Here is a 17,003-nt window from a genome sequence, read left to right on the forward strand (position 1 = left end):
GTTTTGTGTATTTATTTAACATAGGCCTGTGTTAAGACACGATAATGCATCTTTATAGACCGCATTCGTTACTCGCCAAAAAAAACCCGGCTATTTTTATAAAGTAATTTAGTGGATATTATGCTCATTATTCATCATATAGATCTTTTACATTTAAGATCAGCTAAACGGACCTGTGGCAACAGTTTGATAGCATCGTCCATCTGTTTATTCACAAGGTTTTCAGCGTGAAATCCCACATAATCTCTGTAAACATGACCGCTGAGAATTGATACGCTGAAAGACAGTTCACTTTTGACATGCCTTTATTAAGCAGAAATGAATTTATAAAAAAATATATATAGGCCATTCAATATCATACAGCCACGAAAATGCAATGAGATTTCATTTCCATATGGCGCATGACTCTAACAATGTTGCAGCCTGACGCCAAATTTATTTACACCAAAGAACAAGAAAAAAAAAAGTCTACTGCAAATATTGCAGAAATCCTCTGTGGTGTCTCTGTCTCCACAGCTTCAGATCCCACTTCTCCATGATGGTGTGAAACATTCAGGTGTGTTTTATCCAGACGAGCGAGTCTTTGAAGGATGAACAGATGAAAGTTGTTTTCTCTGCTGGTCTTTGTGTTCTTATGACTCTGAGAGTCCATGAACGTCGTGCTGATGTTTGCTCAGAGGACTCTTTCTTTCTACAGCTGGAGCCAAGAGAGAGAGAGAGAGAGAGAGAGAGAGAGAGAGAGAGAGAGAGAGAGAGAGAGAGAGAGAGAGAGAGAGAGAGAGAGAGAGAGAGAGAGAGAGAGAGAGAGAGAGAGAGAGAGAGAGAGGGTTTATGTAGCAAACAAGATGGAAATGAGCCTTTCAGCTGATAATTCCTTTACAAAGTCAGAGTGACCATACACTGCAATGTTGGGGGGTAAATGTAAAGGGACACATTACATTAAAGGGATGTCATTACTTGCTCACCCTTATGTTGTTCCAAACCTGTATGAGTTTCTTTCTTCTGTTGGACACAAAAGAAGATATTTTGAAGAATATTGGTAATCAAACAGTCATTGTAATCAAACAAAAATAATAATAAGTCTAGCCTATTGTCAACTGTCTGGTTACCAACATTCTTTAAAATAACTTCTTTTGTGTTCGGCAGAAGAAAGAATCTCATGCAGGTTTGGAACAACTTGAGTGTGAGTAAATGATGACAGAATTTTCATTTTTGGGTGATCTATCCCTTTAAGTTATAAAACTGGCAGCTGTGTGCATTCAAATTGGCATAAAATGACGTAAAGACAGCATGTTGCCATGCCGTCACAGTAAACACACAGCAAATAATGCAATTAAAATGAGCTAAATTAACATAAACTGCAATATAGTAAAACACCTTAATACACATAAAATAAGAATAACAGCATAAAGAATAACATTTTTATAAAATATAAACCTATATTTTACGCAGGGAAATCATGTCATCATAAGCGCTTGCTTTATAAAAAGAGATCGCTTTTTAGCCATAAAAAACATCAACATTTTTACTGTAAAAGTAATGTAGATTTCTTAACAATACAATTTTTGGTTTTTAGAACGTTCTGTGAACGTTAGTTTTCCTTAGGTTCACAGAACGTTCCACGGACATCCAAACGTTCTATGTTGGTTAGCAGGAAAGGGTTATTTACGTAAATAGAACGTTCCCTGTTGGTTTGCAGAACGTCCCCCTATAACCTTCACTTTAAAAAGTGATCAGTTGACTCAACTTAACCTAACTGCTTAATTGAAAAGTTAAGTTATGTGGAATTGTCAAGTTCACACAACTTATTTTTTTTTCAATTAGGCATTAAGTTTATTAATAATTTTAAGGCAACGGGTTTCCTGCACTTTAAAAAAAAAAGTTAAGTCAAATGATCACTTTTTACAGTCTCAGAACGTCCTTGCACGTTAACCTCTTTACTCTGATATAATTTACCCTGACGTCATCATCCAGCACTGCCGCGTCCCATTAGCGCATGAAGACGGATGGATGAAGTCAATAATCAGTACAAACCATGTCTTGTTTTGATCTAAATAATCCAAGCACATAAATCATTATATAAAATATTAAATTAGATTAAATTTGTCCATTAATATATAAGATTTCGTAGAGTTTTTGTATCACTGTACCACAATACCCAAATTTTACGTTGCTTCAGCAACAAATTTCTTATTGAATGACTTCAATAACACAATCTAGGATTTTTAAAATATGGCATTTATTCAGAGACATTAAAAAACGAATTAACAATTTTTTGATTTTAGGATAAAATTATTAATTTCTTACAACTGAATTGAGCAGTTTAGCGGGACATACTTCTTTCTTTTAGTCAGTAAACAACCTTTTTAGCTTTTTATAGCTTAGGCTTACAAACTAAAATGTTTTACTGCAGCGATTTTACATTCTTTTTCTGTTAAAGTTCATATTGTGATGTGTATTGCAAATTAGCCTACTAACACATATTCTACTAAACTTCTGTAAAATGATTTCTTGTTTGTGTGCAGAGGTTATCATGGATGACTGAGTGTTCAGGACAGGTGGCCTCTTACCGTCCCGGGCCGGGTTTTTGAAGGCTATGGCGCAGTGCAGGTTTGGGCTCTGGATCATGGCCCCGCTGTTCGGATGACTGAGGCTCGCGCCCTGAGACTGCCAGTGCCCGTAGTTACCGGCGGGCCCTCCGTAAACCCCGTACTGGTTAGCGGAGTACGCGCACGCGGGAACATATCCCGATAAATTTGATGAAGCCTGAAAACAATTAAAGGTATCATTTAGAATGGTATAGGCTACCTTTGCACCAAGAAGAACTACAAAGAATAACAAAAACAGAAAATTATATTATGAGAAAATAAAATGAAATCAACAAGTTTGTGATCATTTTATATGATGATGCAATACAACGTATAAGATCAATTCTGAATAAACAATTTAGAAAAATAGATTATGAACATTTTAAAGCAAGGTTTTAAGATCCACAAGATCTCTCCACTTTAAAACAAATAACTAAAGATTCTTTATTGGCATCTAGTTCCATTAAGAACCGTTACAAAAGGTTCTTTACAGTGAAAAAAAAAAGTAGCCTATTCTTCACAGTTCGCACCAACAATAAATTGGGACCCAAAATTATTCTTTTTTGACATCACTGCGAAAAACCAACCTTTTTATATCGCTTGCTTATATTGGAAATTAAACATGCTCATGCTAATAAATAAAGCATAAATTAAAAGGTCACCTGGTTGTACTTAATGTCACTTTCTGGTTTCTCGATGCCGTTGACTCCGTGCACGGAAGGAAATGTAGATCTGTTTACGCCCGTCCAGTCCTCCATTTTCTGCTGGTAACTCTCTGTTCCAGCAATGGCTGTAAAACATTAAATAAATCAAAACGCATTTTAATCGCTGCAGCTGCTTCACGTTAACAGTTCAAAGATCGGGATTTCACGATGATGCACTCTGATCTTGGAGTAAAAATAGAGATAAAGAATTGAACTTCTCGGCTCTGTCTGAAAATGATGGTGTTCTTGCTATAATGCAAACAACATTAGTCACATTTAGAAGTAGAAACTCTATAAATGCATTAGACTGTTGTAAGAGCGGCAGTCTCATGGCCTCGTGGCCTCAAATTCTGCACAGCAGAAGCTCATGCCTTATGAAAACCTTTTATTTTTTATTCTCTGTAATCATGCTGAAGAACCTAAACACTGATCTGAAGAAGCTTAATATTACTCAGCAGGAAAATATTTTAATCTCCAGACAGCAGAAGCAACAGAACAAAAGTACAGCGATATAATCCAGATGCATAAACGATTCCTCATTATGGCAAGCCGTTTTGACTTTTATCCTTTCCCAGGATATGAATTCTTGATATCAACAATTCAATTTTCACTAGTTAAAATGTTCATTCTTGATATCATGACGTCAAGAATTGCATTTCAACTAGTAAAACCTATAATTCGTGATATCTGTATTTTTCAAATTAAATTGTTGATATCAAGTATCGATTTCTTAAAGAAATACAATTCTTACTAGTAAAAATCATTTTTTTAATATCATTGATTGAGTACTATAGTGCAAATGTTCTTGATATCAACAATTGAATTGCCACTTGTAAAAATGTTCATTGTTGATAAGAATTCGATTGTCACTATATTGACAATGTTAATTTCTGATGTCATGAATGTGATTGTTAGTAAGAAAGCCATTTCAGATATCTGTAATTACTCTGCTAATTATTGCTATCAGAAACACATTTACAGATATCAGAAATAACAAATGTAACATGTTGAAAAACATTTACAGATATCAAGAATTACCATTTCAAATAGTGAAAATATTTAGTAACAAAGTTATTATTGATATCAGAAATTATGATTTTTACTTGTAAGAATTGTATTTCTGATAGGCCTGTGAAATTGGAATTTCAACTAAGAAATCAATCATTGATATCAAAATTTAATCTGAATGGCAGCCTATGGTGACATTTAACTAAATACAATTACAGATATCAAGAATTATAGATTTACTATAGTTTAACTTTAATTATCGAAATTAAGAACACGCTGGCATTCCCTGACAATATTTCGTCAACACAGGAACTTTTGTTGGATGACAACCGAATTAAAAACTGGTTAGATCTAGCTGTTGATAAATTAATACTTTTTAATATTTTCTTATTAATCAAAATAGCATCATGCATTGCGCGTAAAATCGTACCAAACGTTTACGCGGCTTCGATCAGGGCGGCCCATGGATAATACAGAAGGTGTGAATACCTGCGGGATCCATGAAAGCCCGTATTCCTAATATGTTGCTGACGGTGTGCACGGAGGGCCAGGCCCGGGACAGGCTGACAGACACCCCCGGGGGACTGCCCAGTTTGGAGCCGGTCGGGGACATGGGGTTCGGGTAGGAGTATGGATACACGGGGTTATAGGAGATCTGCGGTGGAGAGGGTTTGCTGTCATACTGACTCGGCTGAGACAGGTTCCCGATCTTGTTTCTTAAAATGCGACTGATGGAGCTCACAGACGGGACGTTATATTTGTCGCACACTCCGTCGGCCAGCAGTCTGTCGCGTATTTCCCAAGCAAATATTCCAGGATCGCCCTGTTTATAATCCCGTATGCTCTTCACCACGTTTGGCGTCGTGACCCGGGGTTTACTCCCACCGATAGCTCCAGGTAAAATAGAGCCGGTCTCGTTGTACCTGGCCAGGATTTTGCTCACACACCCGTGAGAGACCCGGAGCTGTCGACTTATGTCACACGGCCTGATCCCGAGCTGCGCCAGTTCGACGATTCGGATCCGGATCGCATTGGGAAGAGGCCGACCGTTGACAAACACACCGCCGAGCTGGTTCACCTCCCCGTACGTCTGATCTGCAACAGATTCATCATATTCAACTATACAGTGCAGTTTTTATAGCTAATGATCATAATAATAATAGGCCTAAGTTTTATTTATAAAGCGCCTTTCCCAAGCTCAAGGTCGCTGTAAAGGAGATAATACATAAACACAGCATGAAACATAAATACATGCATCATACAGTACATACATACATAGCCCACATATACACATTTTAATAATACCCTACAATTGTGTCTTGCATTGCGGCGTTTGCCTAAATAAAACGATCTTCATGCACTCATAATAATAATTTAAAAAACAACAAAAATAAATTCTCCATGATTTAACAAAGAATATTTTATAATCTATTATTATATCATGAACTATTTTACTAAAGGTGTCTTTGAAATCAAATGGGGTTTCTGGCGGTTCATCATTAAAAAACAACAACAACAACAGCAGGAAAAACCATATAGGCACAGATGAATAAAACGCACACAAATATGTAGGCTATATCTCAAAAAGATTTAGATTTAAGCTATTTGCAAAAGTGTTTGGGAGTATAAGCAGGCCTGCTTTAATCTAGTGTTTGTCTGGGTAGCCTAATTTATCGAATAGGCCTACTTATAATATTTCATAAGAGAAGAGTGCCATTTCTGCTCGCATACAAAAATGAACTGCCTACTACATTTGATCGGTGTGGATGCATCTATGAGTTTAATTCTCTATTCCTGTCTTACAGATCAAGATGAACTTACCCATTTGCATTGTGATATTTCCCTACAGTGGTGGTGCTCCTTTAACCTTTAACTGTGCTGCTGTGTCCCGTGCAGCATTGGAGAGGTTTCCCCGTGTCTCCCGCTAGGACTGCCCTCTTCGTCTTCTTTTTTTTTATGGCTGAAGTGTCTGAGTTTAGGACTGAGCAGGTTTTTACAGTAATCTTTGATCCACTTGAGAAACTGCGTCCGTCCAGGAGACTGGCTCGTGCGCTCAATTTGACGCGTCACGAGCATCAATCACACCAGACAGCGCGTGACTCCGCCCCGATCCTCATCGCGGGACATATGCATCGGCACAATGTACGTTTCCTGCCATTTTAGAAGCGACTATATGACCATAAAACTTACCTGAAAATTGTGGTATTTTAAGTTATATCAAGAATAAGATTCCAAAAATTCCCAAAATCTTAATATTTACATTAATATCATTAGCCTAATGCCTATGCAAATACGTTATGTAAAGCATATGCAGGCCTTAAGGACTAACACAATTAGCCTAACTCATTAACAATATATATATATCTATATATATATATATATATATATATATATATATATATATATATATATATATATACATTTTTCAATTTCAGTGTCCGGTGAAAACATAGGCTATAGACTATATATATATATATATATATATATATATATATATATATATATAGAGAGAGAGAGAGAGAGAGAGAGAGAGAGAGAGAGAGAGAGAGAGAGAGAGAGAGAGAGAGAGAGAGAGAGAGAGAGAGAGAGAGAGAGAGAGAGAGAGTCTATAGCCGATGTTTTGTTCACCGGACCCACTGAAATTGAAAAATGTTCAACTTTTAAGATTAAGTGCTTAAGCATTTTTAAAGCGGTGAAAAAGGAAAAAAACTTGTGGTTCCAATGTTACTACAACCTGCAATTACAAGTGGATTGCACTTGAATTTACTTGCAAAGTTGGAACTCTGAAAACAAATAGGCCTATGTAATAATATAATAGCAGGCTTCAGATATTGGTATTAATGTAATGTCAGTGGAAGGGAACAAATATGTAATAAATGTTATTTACACGAAAAAGTGACTATGCATTAATTGTCACAAACGCAGTGGGAATTTAGTCTCGACTTCTTAACGAAAGCGACTCGAAGAGGAAAAGTGTGAGAGCGGCGCCATCTCATGGTTCATGTAGGAATTACACGCATCAAGAGAAACGCATCTGGCTTCAAAACACGATATACAGGCTCATTAATTACACATCGTTTTACTGGGTGTATTTGTTTGCCTTTCACAGAAGACACTAAATTAAGTGCCACCCTACTGTAATTCAACAAACCATATATCATGTACGCTTGAAGTGGTTTTTATAAACATCCAATATTGATATTTAATATTATATTATTAGGCTATTTAAATGTTGAATCGGTACAGGGACAAAACAAACAAGACATGTAAAGGCCAACTAAGACATCTAGGTCACTGTTGTAAAGAAATAATATATTTATTTTCAATATAGGCCTAGCCTATAAGTTTCAAAAGAGATTTAGGCATTTATTTTTTATTTAGGAATAAACGAAAATGCTTAATATGAATATTAATATGTAGTATCTTACTATTAATATGCTTATTATTACGTCAAGGTCCCTTTTATTTATATAGCACCTTAAAACAGCATTACTGCTGACCAATGTGCTTCACAGAAACACAATAAAAACACAATAAAAACAATAAAAACAAACGTCGTACAAATTACATATAAAATTTTGACTCACTAAGGCTACATATCCACAGTTATGAATAGGCCTGAGAGAAAAGAATATTATGTAATGAATATAGGCTATATGATTCATTACTGCATATCAACACAAACACACACACACACACACACCCTCTCTCTCTCTCTCTCTCTCTCTCTCTCTTTTAAACACACACACACACCACACACACACACACACACACACACACACACCACACACACACACACACACAACACACACACACACACACACACACACACACACTTTCCCTCAAAATACCAGAGAGGTTTGTCGCAATTGTCCTCATTAGTGTTGTTGTACATACCAGACTGCACCAGAAGAGGGAGAACATGAGAAAGAAGGAGTTTGCATTCCACAATGGTGTCAAAACAGAATATAGCCTACCTGTCATACTAGGCTGATGTAACTGATAAGAAACCCTAAATGTGGTCAATTTGGGAAACCTAAATATAACAATATTCTTTTCACTTAAAAGACAAAAAAGATACAAATTTAATTTTCATTTACATCATGGGTCAAGAGTTCTGCCATGAAACATGTGAGCAGCAAAATATTCAGTGGATATCATGTCTCTGTAAAATTAAAGTCCTTTTTGACTAACAGTGTATACTTGTTACCGAATATCATTGCATTGTTTAGTTAAGTAGTGTCTTTAAGATAACTATCTAAACAAATGCATCAACATAAACAAAAGCATATGAAAACGTGCATTATAAGCTATACGGATAAATGTTACAAACAGAACTTTAAATGATTTTACATTTACAGTCTTCTGGGCATAGAACAGTTGTTTTCTTTTCTTTAGAGTAATTCAAAGCGTCACATTCCCTCACTAGATGGCGCTCTCACACAATACACGAAGCACTCACACAAATCTGTTCATTTTTCGATTCTATATTTAGCTGTCGTGCTTTATCATAATACAACTACGGGTTAAAGAACAATATGCAAATCTGTAGCACGTTTTGACTAACTCTAACAGACTGAACATTTATACCACATGCATCGGAAAACAATTCTCTCCTATTATTGCACACAAAAATGTGTAGACTATTATGTTAAAGGACTATATTTGAAATTATTTTTTCCTATTCCAGCTGTGTGCATTTCAGATGACACTTCTTTGTTCCTATTTACAGCTTGTTTCAAAAACATCCTTGGATTTTGTGAAAATTTCAAAGCACTAGTCCTCATTCTCGCTGTGTTGTTCATTACAGCAACAGGGTCTTTTTCAGATCTTACACCAGATAACGATAACTCATTGTCAGGTCGTTGGTGATGAAAACCCCATGCGGGAAATTATATCTAAAGCCACCGCAAAAAAACAAAACAAAAAACTTTGAAATATTTCGCTATGAATGTCTAATTTGTTTTCTTATGCGACAGTCGAAGCTCTAAACATGAATGAAGGAATCGTTCATTGAGGCCAGTTGAATACCATGACAACAAGGAGCGCGCTCACTTTTATTTGACCAGTTTGGGTGTATTGTGTGAGGGCGTCAATCAACCATTATTTCTGCGCCCCAAATAAATGCAAACCTGATCTAGCACAAAAACTTCCAGAGGGAGCCTTTCATTCCTCTATTGTCCAGAGCTTAGCTGTTGGTTTGTAGATGTGTTTGCACAGTCCGACCACCCCATGACGCGCGCAGAGCGCACTGAACATTCACATCACATATACTGTCAGAGAGAGGAACCAGAGACACCAACTCATTCCACATAGGTCTGGAGAGAGACCGAAATCAGGCGTTCCGAATGCACCAAAAGGCCAAAATGATCATCATAAAATCGTTCCTATTTAGATAGATTGAAATCTTTGAAAATTGTATGCACATAAAAAGAAAGTTTTCATGAAGTTAAAAAAGAGCTTGTGCAAAGTAGTTTTTCTCGAAAGACCCACAACAAAAAAAGTAATAAGAAAATAAACTTCTAATTGCACTAACTTTTATACTAAAAAATATAATAATAATGATAACAATATACAATAAGGTTTCATAAGTTAACATTATTTAAGTACTTTAGTTAACATGAATTAACAGCATTTATTAATGTAAATGAGTGCCGTCAAATCGATTAATCGTGATTAATCACATCTATCTTAAATGGTTGTTGTGCACACATATAGGCCTAAGTAATTATATATATATATATATATATATATATATATATATATATATATATATATATACGCACACACAAATAAAAACAAAAACATTTATGTTAGATGTGGTTAATCGTGATTAATCGATTTGACAGCACTGATCTAAATTATTGTTAAATTCAACATTTACTAATTATTAAAATCAAATGTTGTATTTGTTCACATTAGTTAATGCACTGTGACCTAAAATGAACATATGAACGACTGTATTTTTTATAAAAATTCATAAAAACTGTAACAAATGTTTTAACATTATTAGTTCATGCTAGTTAATACATTAACTAATTAAACTTTATCGGTAAACTGTTACCATAATAATTGAACAAAAACCTGCAACAGATTCAGAACTCATTCCTAAAATATTGTGTAAATATAATTACGTTTTTTCGGTCTAAAAATAAACGCTTTGTGGGTCATTCTAAAACAAGTGTGCAGTGAAGTATGTCGATTTAGCTTCCATTAATTTCAAACATCTGAATGCATCATTATCAAGGAAAAGCTTTTAAGCATCAATGACCTACAGCGTATAACATGGATTCTGAAGGAGGTCAGTAATAGGATTCTGCTCTTGTCGACAAATATGGGGTCGGTGGCTTGATGAATTTGCTACTTGACTTAAGCTCTAAGCAAAATATTGACCCAAAAGGTTTCCATAATTTGGCCACTTGCCATTTTAAACAATCCCATTTAAACACGAACAGCTCATCATCATTCTACAACATACAATGTTTCCGAGCAATCACACCTTACAATGTAAAAAAGCGTGCGTTTTTAAAGATAATTATAACGGAGGGTTTCCATTTGTGCCACGGACGCTTCTGATATGTAAATGAGTTTGGGGGGGATCTCTCCCATTTTAGTCGCGTCACCTCATCCCACTCATGCATTTCTGGTGTTCCGCTGACAGAAGCTCAACTCACTGTTTCACACTTGACTCCAGAGATCCGCCCTCGATCGTCAAGGCCTTTTTGGGACGCTTTTCTGCAGGTCCAACACTCACCTGCGACCTTAAATGGACCAGACTAATGGATTGGTTGGGTCAAGCACTGCATAGCATCCGAGGAGCATCTGTGATCTGAGCCTGGATCCGTGTGCACGCGCGCTGTCCAATCCCACGGATCTGCATTTACAACTCACCAGAACGCTTTTTTGGATAGACTTCACTGTCACTGTATATTGGATTGGAAAATGTCCCTAAGAATTGCAAGGCAGGGTTCTCTGTCCGTGATATTTTAGACCTCCCGGACACGAGCGACGAAGGATCAGTGACTGAAGACACTGAAGATGAGGCTGATGAAGGACTCTCTGGAAAGCAGCAGCACGCGTCCTCCACTGATGCGCTTTGGCTCGGATCTCCATGTGGCCACACATATCCAAGTACGTGTATGCAGTTTAATTACTTAGATAAATACTTCAAGCTGCTGGTGTCCTGTTTCCGTATTTTATTCGAATTAAATAAAACAATAAAAAATTGCAACAAAAAAACGTCGGAATTTAATAGAAATGGTCATGGTTTTACGCAATTTCGCGCTTAGAAAAATAAAGGTTCCTTAATGGCATCGATGGTGATGGACATTTTCATTGCACAAAGGTTCTTTACAGTGGGAAAAGGTTATTCAGGTTATTTAAATATAAAAAAAATGGTTATTTAAAGAACTGGTTACTGAAATGTTATTGCATCGCTACTAACCCCCTTTTGAAACCTTCATTTTAAGTATAGCCTATAGTGCATGATGGTCTATTATCAAATTTGGTTATTTATTTTATCTAATTCGATGAGGTTATTAATTATAATTATATTCAGCAGTGCCATCGGCATCTCCAGAGGACTTGAATCCAGAACTGTCCACGGATGAGTCTGTGGATCGGGATAGGGAGAGTTCGGAGGACTCGGGGAAAAAGCGCAAACGGAGAATCCTCTTTTCAAAGACGCAAACGTTTGAGTTGGAGAGACGCTTCAGGCAACAGAGATACTTATCCGCCCCTGAGAGAGAACATCTCGCTAAGCTCTTACATTTGACTCCGACGCAAGTGAAGATTTGGTTCCAGAACCACCGGTATAAAGTGAAGAGAGCCCGGGCTGAGAAAGGCATGGACCCGTATCTGCTCTCTCCTCCACGGCGCGTTTCTTTCCAGTCCTGGTGAGGGACGGAAGAGCGTGTCATGTTCTCAGTCCTCAGGACATCACTACAGCGGCACCCTATTCTGCTTTTAAATATCAAGCAGTTCCCCCAGATTCATCACAGTCATAACATCTGCATGACACATCTGACACCTGTCAATCATCTGGGTCACATGCAGCCCTGGTCCTGGTGAAGACAGCTTTTACGCGGCGGAACTTTCAACATATAAAGTTGTTTTCGTCACATGTTGCATCATTAATTATATTTCTACAATGTGGAAATATATTTTAAATGAGTTTTAATGTTCTAATGTTTTCTCCCCGTTGGGTTGTTTTATATTCGATGAAACAGAAATAGCACAATGGGACTTCGTCATCATCATCACCATCTCGTACTGTTTGTAGATATATTTATGCTGGAAATTTTACATTGTGTTGATCAGTAAATGTCATTTATTCAACAATCAAATATGTTACTTTTCGTTAAATTTAGAAAGAGCACAATAAGTAGCCAACTGACAATTTAATAACGTTAAAAAAATTAATTGGGAATAGTTCATCTCGAGATTTTTTTCCCTGTTTTCTATTTTGTTTTTATACTGAAATTATTCTGGACTAACCTGTAATAAACTTAATAAACATTTTTTCTTCTAAACAAAAGCGATATTATTGTTTTTTTTCCTTTTCTTTTTTTCTTCTTCTTCATTTTAGGCTATATATAGACGTGTGTGTGTGTCCTGGTAAATAAATCCTACATTATGGGGACAAAATGTTCTCTACAAAAATGGCAATATCCAAAATCCGTGTGGGGACATTTTTGGACCTGAGGGAAACAAACTTTTGTTATAAATTATAATTTTTTTTTAATGTAATTATTTTTTTTAATGTAAAAATGTAGCAAGTTGTCTGTGGGGTAGAGTTAGTGTTAAGGGGAGAGAATATACAGTATAATTCATTCATAAATCATTATGTCAATGAAAAGTCCCCATAAAGTGTGTGTGTGTGTGTAATAGTTATACAAATACATAGGCTAGATTAAATGTGCAGGTTGTTGTATTTCAAAAATATTTTTGAAAGTTATGAATGTTCAGAAATTCAAAAATGTGCCATAGTTAATCATTCATAGCAAAATTAACTGAAATGAACTTTTTGACTAAGGTATGCCTATGGCCCCCAGAACTGATTTCCAAGGGCATTGTTCTAACCACATAAACAAATAAATATTATTTATTTGTAGTTGTTTCGAATGTTTTCGAATGTTTTCTGCACACTGTTTTCGAGCCGCTTCACAAACACTAAACCATACAGGCCTAAGTTGTATTTGTAGCCTAAATACAATTATAATGTATTAATAACTTTCGGTGATGGTGTGAAATCAGTAATTGGTTTTATTTTGCCATGTACCAACAAAAAAAATTATAACGAAAGAAATTGAGGTCACTACGACGAAGTCACTATTTTACGAAAATGATCTACGCTACACTAAGCTGGTAAATCTGCTTAATTCGAGGTGCACACGCAGAGTATTTTCTTCAATGACCACTTGGTGGCAGCAGTGTATTATTATAACGATTTAAAATGAAGAACACTGGGTTACTCGAGCATCTACAGCAGGGGTGTCCAATCCTGGAGGGCCACTGTCCTGCAGAGATCAGCTCCATCCCCAATTAAACACACCTAGACCAGCTAATCAAGCTCTTACTAGGCAATAGGCATACTTACTAGGAGCTGAACTGTGAGAACAGCTGCCCTCCAGCAGAGTTTGGACACCCCTTGATCTACAGATACTGAGGACGCATTAAAAAAAATACAGGATCAATAGCTCTTAGATTTCAACTCAATTAGTTTTGTCCATACTAACAGAAATGTAAACAACCCTTTCTCACATAAACTTATTTTTGTATCTTTACAATGCATTCGATCATGCTAATAAGTCCACATGCTCAACTGTAATCGTGCAGTGGACTCTCCAGAGACACATCTTACTCAAGATCAAAGATCCCCTTCTGCACTACATTTCCAACTGGACAGGTCTATAAAAAAAAATAAAAAAAAGAATCAATTTGATGGCAGTCTTTAGCTGGAGTGTAATCTTACATCTTAGTTGAAGGAATGTCAAGCTGAATTCAAGGATGGCCTTGATGGTCTATGGTAAAGTTCTATATATAGCCTAGGCTATATATTTTTTAATTAAAACTTCAAGGACTTCAGGTTCCGATTTTTAAAGTGACATCCCAGAAAACTGACCTTGTCTCAGCTGAGATCTTCACGAAGACGCCAAGTCCTACAAAGATCATAGACAAATGAGCTCAAGGTTTTGGAATTATGGGAAGGATTTGACGTCACAGTGACGCGCGAACGTCGCAAAACTTGTGACAAATAGCAAAACACAACAGCTCTCTGGTGTAACTTATGTAGAGAGATGTGATGTCGGTTGATATGCCATAATTAACCCAACTGATACAGTATTTTACAGTTCTAAAACAACAACAAATCTATTCGTTCTCTGTTTCTAAAGGAGGTTGTCACCAAGCGCTCTGCTTATTGGACTCAGTTTGTTAGTGACCTTGATTGGGAAAGTGTTTGGTTATTACCTCATAGGTTTTTTTTTTTTTTTTTTTTTTTTTTTTTTACAATCAAGGTAAAATAAACTTCTTTCAAGATAATACACAAATTCTACCCTGTCAAACATTTCCTTAGAAAGACACTGCTCTTTTTGCTCATTCACATGGAAACACTACCACAACATTGTTGTCATGTGAAAGATTATGGTATGATGTGTCTATGTTTATTAATGAAAAGGTAGGCTACTATTTAAAGTATCATAACAGTGTGAATAAGGACACTTTTGTAATCAATCTGGTAATTGTATTAGTCACATTTCACATTCATAAGTTTTTTTCTAACAGAAAAACCCTTTTCTCAGAAGTCCTTAAAGAATTTGAAAATTCATTTTCTAGCACGGCCTAATAGAGAAGCTATTAAAACTGTTCATCTGTGTTTTATCTTCAACTAAGAACTTGTATCTCCTGTGAATGTGTGTGTGTGTGTGTGTGTGTGTGTGTGTGTGTGTGTGTGTGTGTGTGTGCGTGCGTGCGTGCGTGCGTGCGTGCGTGCGTGCGTGCGTGTGTGTGTGTGTGTGTGTGTGTGTGTGTGTGTGTGTGTGTGTTTTCTATTGCTGTTATTCTTACAGTTTTTCTGAATTGCTAAAACACTAAACCCCATTCTCTGAACCAAATTCTCAATAGCCTGAACCAATTTGTCGAATAAATCCTCTTTCTGTAAAAACATTAAACAAGTTCAGGTAGTTAAAACACTGTTTGCAAATCTCATGCACTCTTTTGCAAAACTCTAAACACAGTCTCACTCACTGAAACACATTTCACACTGTAATGCACTTGTGTTTCACAACACTAAACACAGGCAGGCAAAAGTTAAACACAACTGCACACTTGTCATCTTTTACACACAACGACTCAAAATTGTTCACACTTATTCTAATGATGTGATCAAACCAACTCTACAAGAAGTCAGTTCAGAGCCAAAACTGACTCAAAATGTTGCACTGAATGTTGATACCAACAATGGATGGAAACAATATAAGAGAGAGGAGGAAGAGTGTGTGTAAGAGGAGGTGAACAAGGAGGCAGAGCAGGTGTGTATAGTGTTGTCAAGGCTGGATCTGCTTGAGTGTTTTTCCCTTCGCCTGCAGAGACGACAGAGTCTGAGATGTGGACAAAGTCCTCAAACATGAAGACGTGAAGCTGAAGCAGAACACATGTCCAATCTCTCTCACTGACCGTGATTTTGCAGAGCACAACTCTTCTGAGCGACTGTAACATGCTTTTCATTTACAGTGTTTTACTGTAACCTTTTTGGCTTTAGCAGTTGGTCACTGTATTTTCACAGTATGCAAGAGTTGAATACATTCAATACTATACAATATTCAGTACAATACTACACTTGCAGTGCATACAGTATACAATTTATTCACCTTACTACTGTAAGTTGTCAGTACTATACCTTTTTACGTAATTGCAAAATTAGTTTACTTTGTTACAATATACTTTTTTTCCTGTAACTGCATGCTTTGGATTCTGTGTTCTCCATTTAATGAATGATCTGTAGTGTTTATAATATCGGCTCGCTGTGTGTATGATCTGAGAGCAGTGTTTGATTTTGCCAGAAGAGTCAGAGGTTCTCTGAATGTGGTTTGAAAATTTGGTTTTGTGTTTAAGGTTTTGAGAAAGTGAGTGATATAGCTATGTTCTAATTTTGTTGTACCATACTGTAAACTGAATGTTCAAATAAAGCATTTTTAATACATTTTTTGTGTATAACTTTTATTTTGTTTGCTTTTTTTATATTTAATTGCAACTATTCTCAATTTGTTGTAAGATGTGTGTTAATTATGTATACAATTTATCTATTGTAGGAGTTTTTATGTAATCCCTTGGCAATGTTCTTTATGTAGCCTAATTGTTATTCAAGCATTAATAAATACATATTTTTAGGTGAACCACTTATTCATTTCCTGTCCAAAATAGATACACCTTAGGTAAAACAATAAATAAATAAAAGCATTTACATTCTTTGAAAGTAAATGGAATAGTGAGGATTATTAGGCATTCTGTTTTCTTTGGCCTGGAGGTGGCGACATTCCAGACCAGTAGATCATTATTCTCAGTGATCCAAAGAAAACAAGACTCTCTTTTATCTTAAAAGTTGCTCACAGGGTGCAATAGGCTATTGTGAGGGTATAGATTTTATATTCTGTCTCTACTTCGCTTCTGACATTAAACTCAGATCTCACATGAGATATGTTTT

At 36.2% G+C, this 17,003-nt stretch overlaps 1 protein-coding gene and 1 pseudogene across 1 annotated transcript; one reads left to right on the top strand and one right to left on the bottom strand.

Annotated features, from left to right (window-relative positions):
• Positions 1-382: 382 nt before the first annotated feature.
• On the bottom strand, positions 383-6,356 carry pax1b (paired box 1b). Its single transcript, XM_056244756.1, has 5 exons — positions 6,122-6,356; positions 4,790-5,395; positions 3,251-3,378; positions 2,571-2,766; positions 383-697 (listed from the first exon to the last, which is right to left on the bottom strand). The coding sequence occupies exons 1-5, from the start codon at positions 6,129-6,131 to the stop codon at positions 633-635; spliced, it is 1,005 nt and encodes a 334-aa protein (XP_056100731.1). The 5' UTR covers positions 6,132-6,356; the 3' UTR covers positions 383-632.
• A 4,710-nt stretch (positions 6,357-11,066) lies between these two features.
• On the top strand, positions 11,067-12,446 carry LOC130079468 (homeobox protein XENK-2-like; annotated as a pseudogene).
• The last annotated feature ends 4,557 nt before the right edge of the window (positions 12,447-17,003 follow it).

This window comes from Rhinichthys klamathensis, unplaced genomic scaffold (assembly GCF_029890125.1).
Source record: "Rhinichthys klamathensis goyatoka isolate OS25496 unplaced genomic scaffold, OSU_Roscu_1.1 h1tg001078l_1, whole genome shotgun sequence".
In the NCBI taxonomy this organism is placed as follows: domain Eukaryota; kingdom Metazoa; phylum Chordata; class Actinopteri; order Cypriniformes; family Leuciscidae; genus Rhinichthys; species Rhinichthys klamathensis.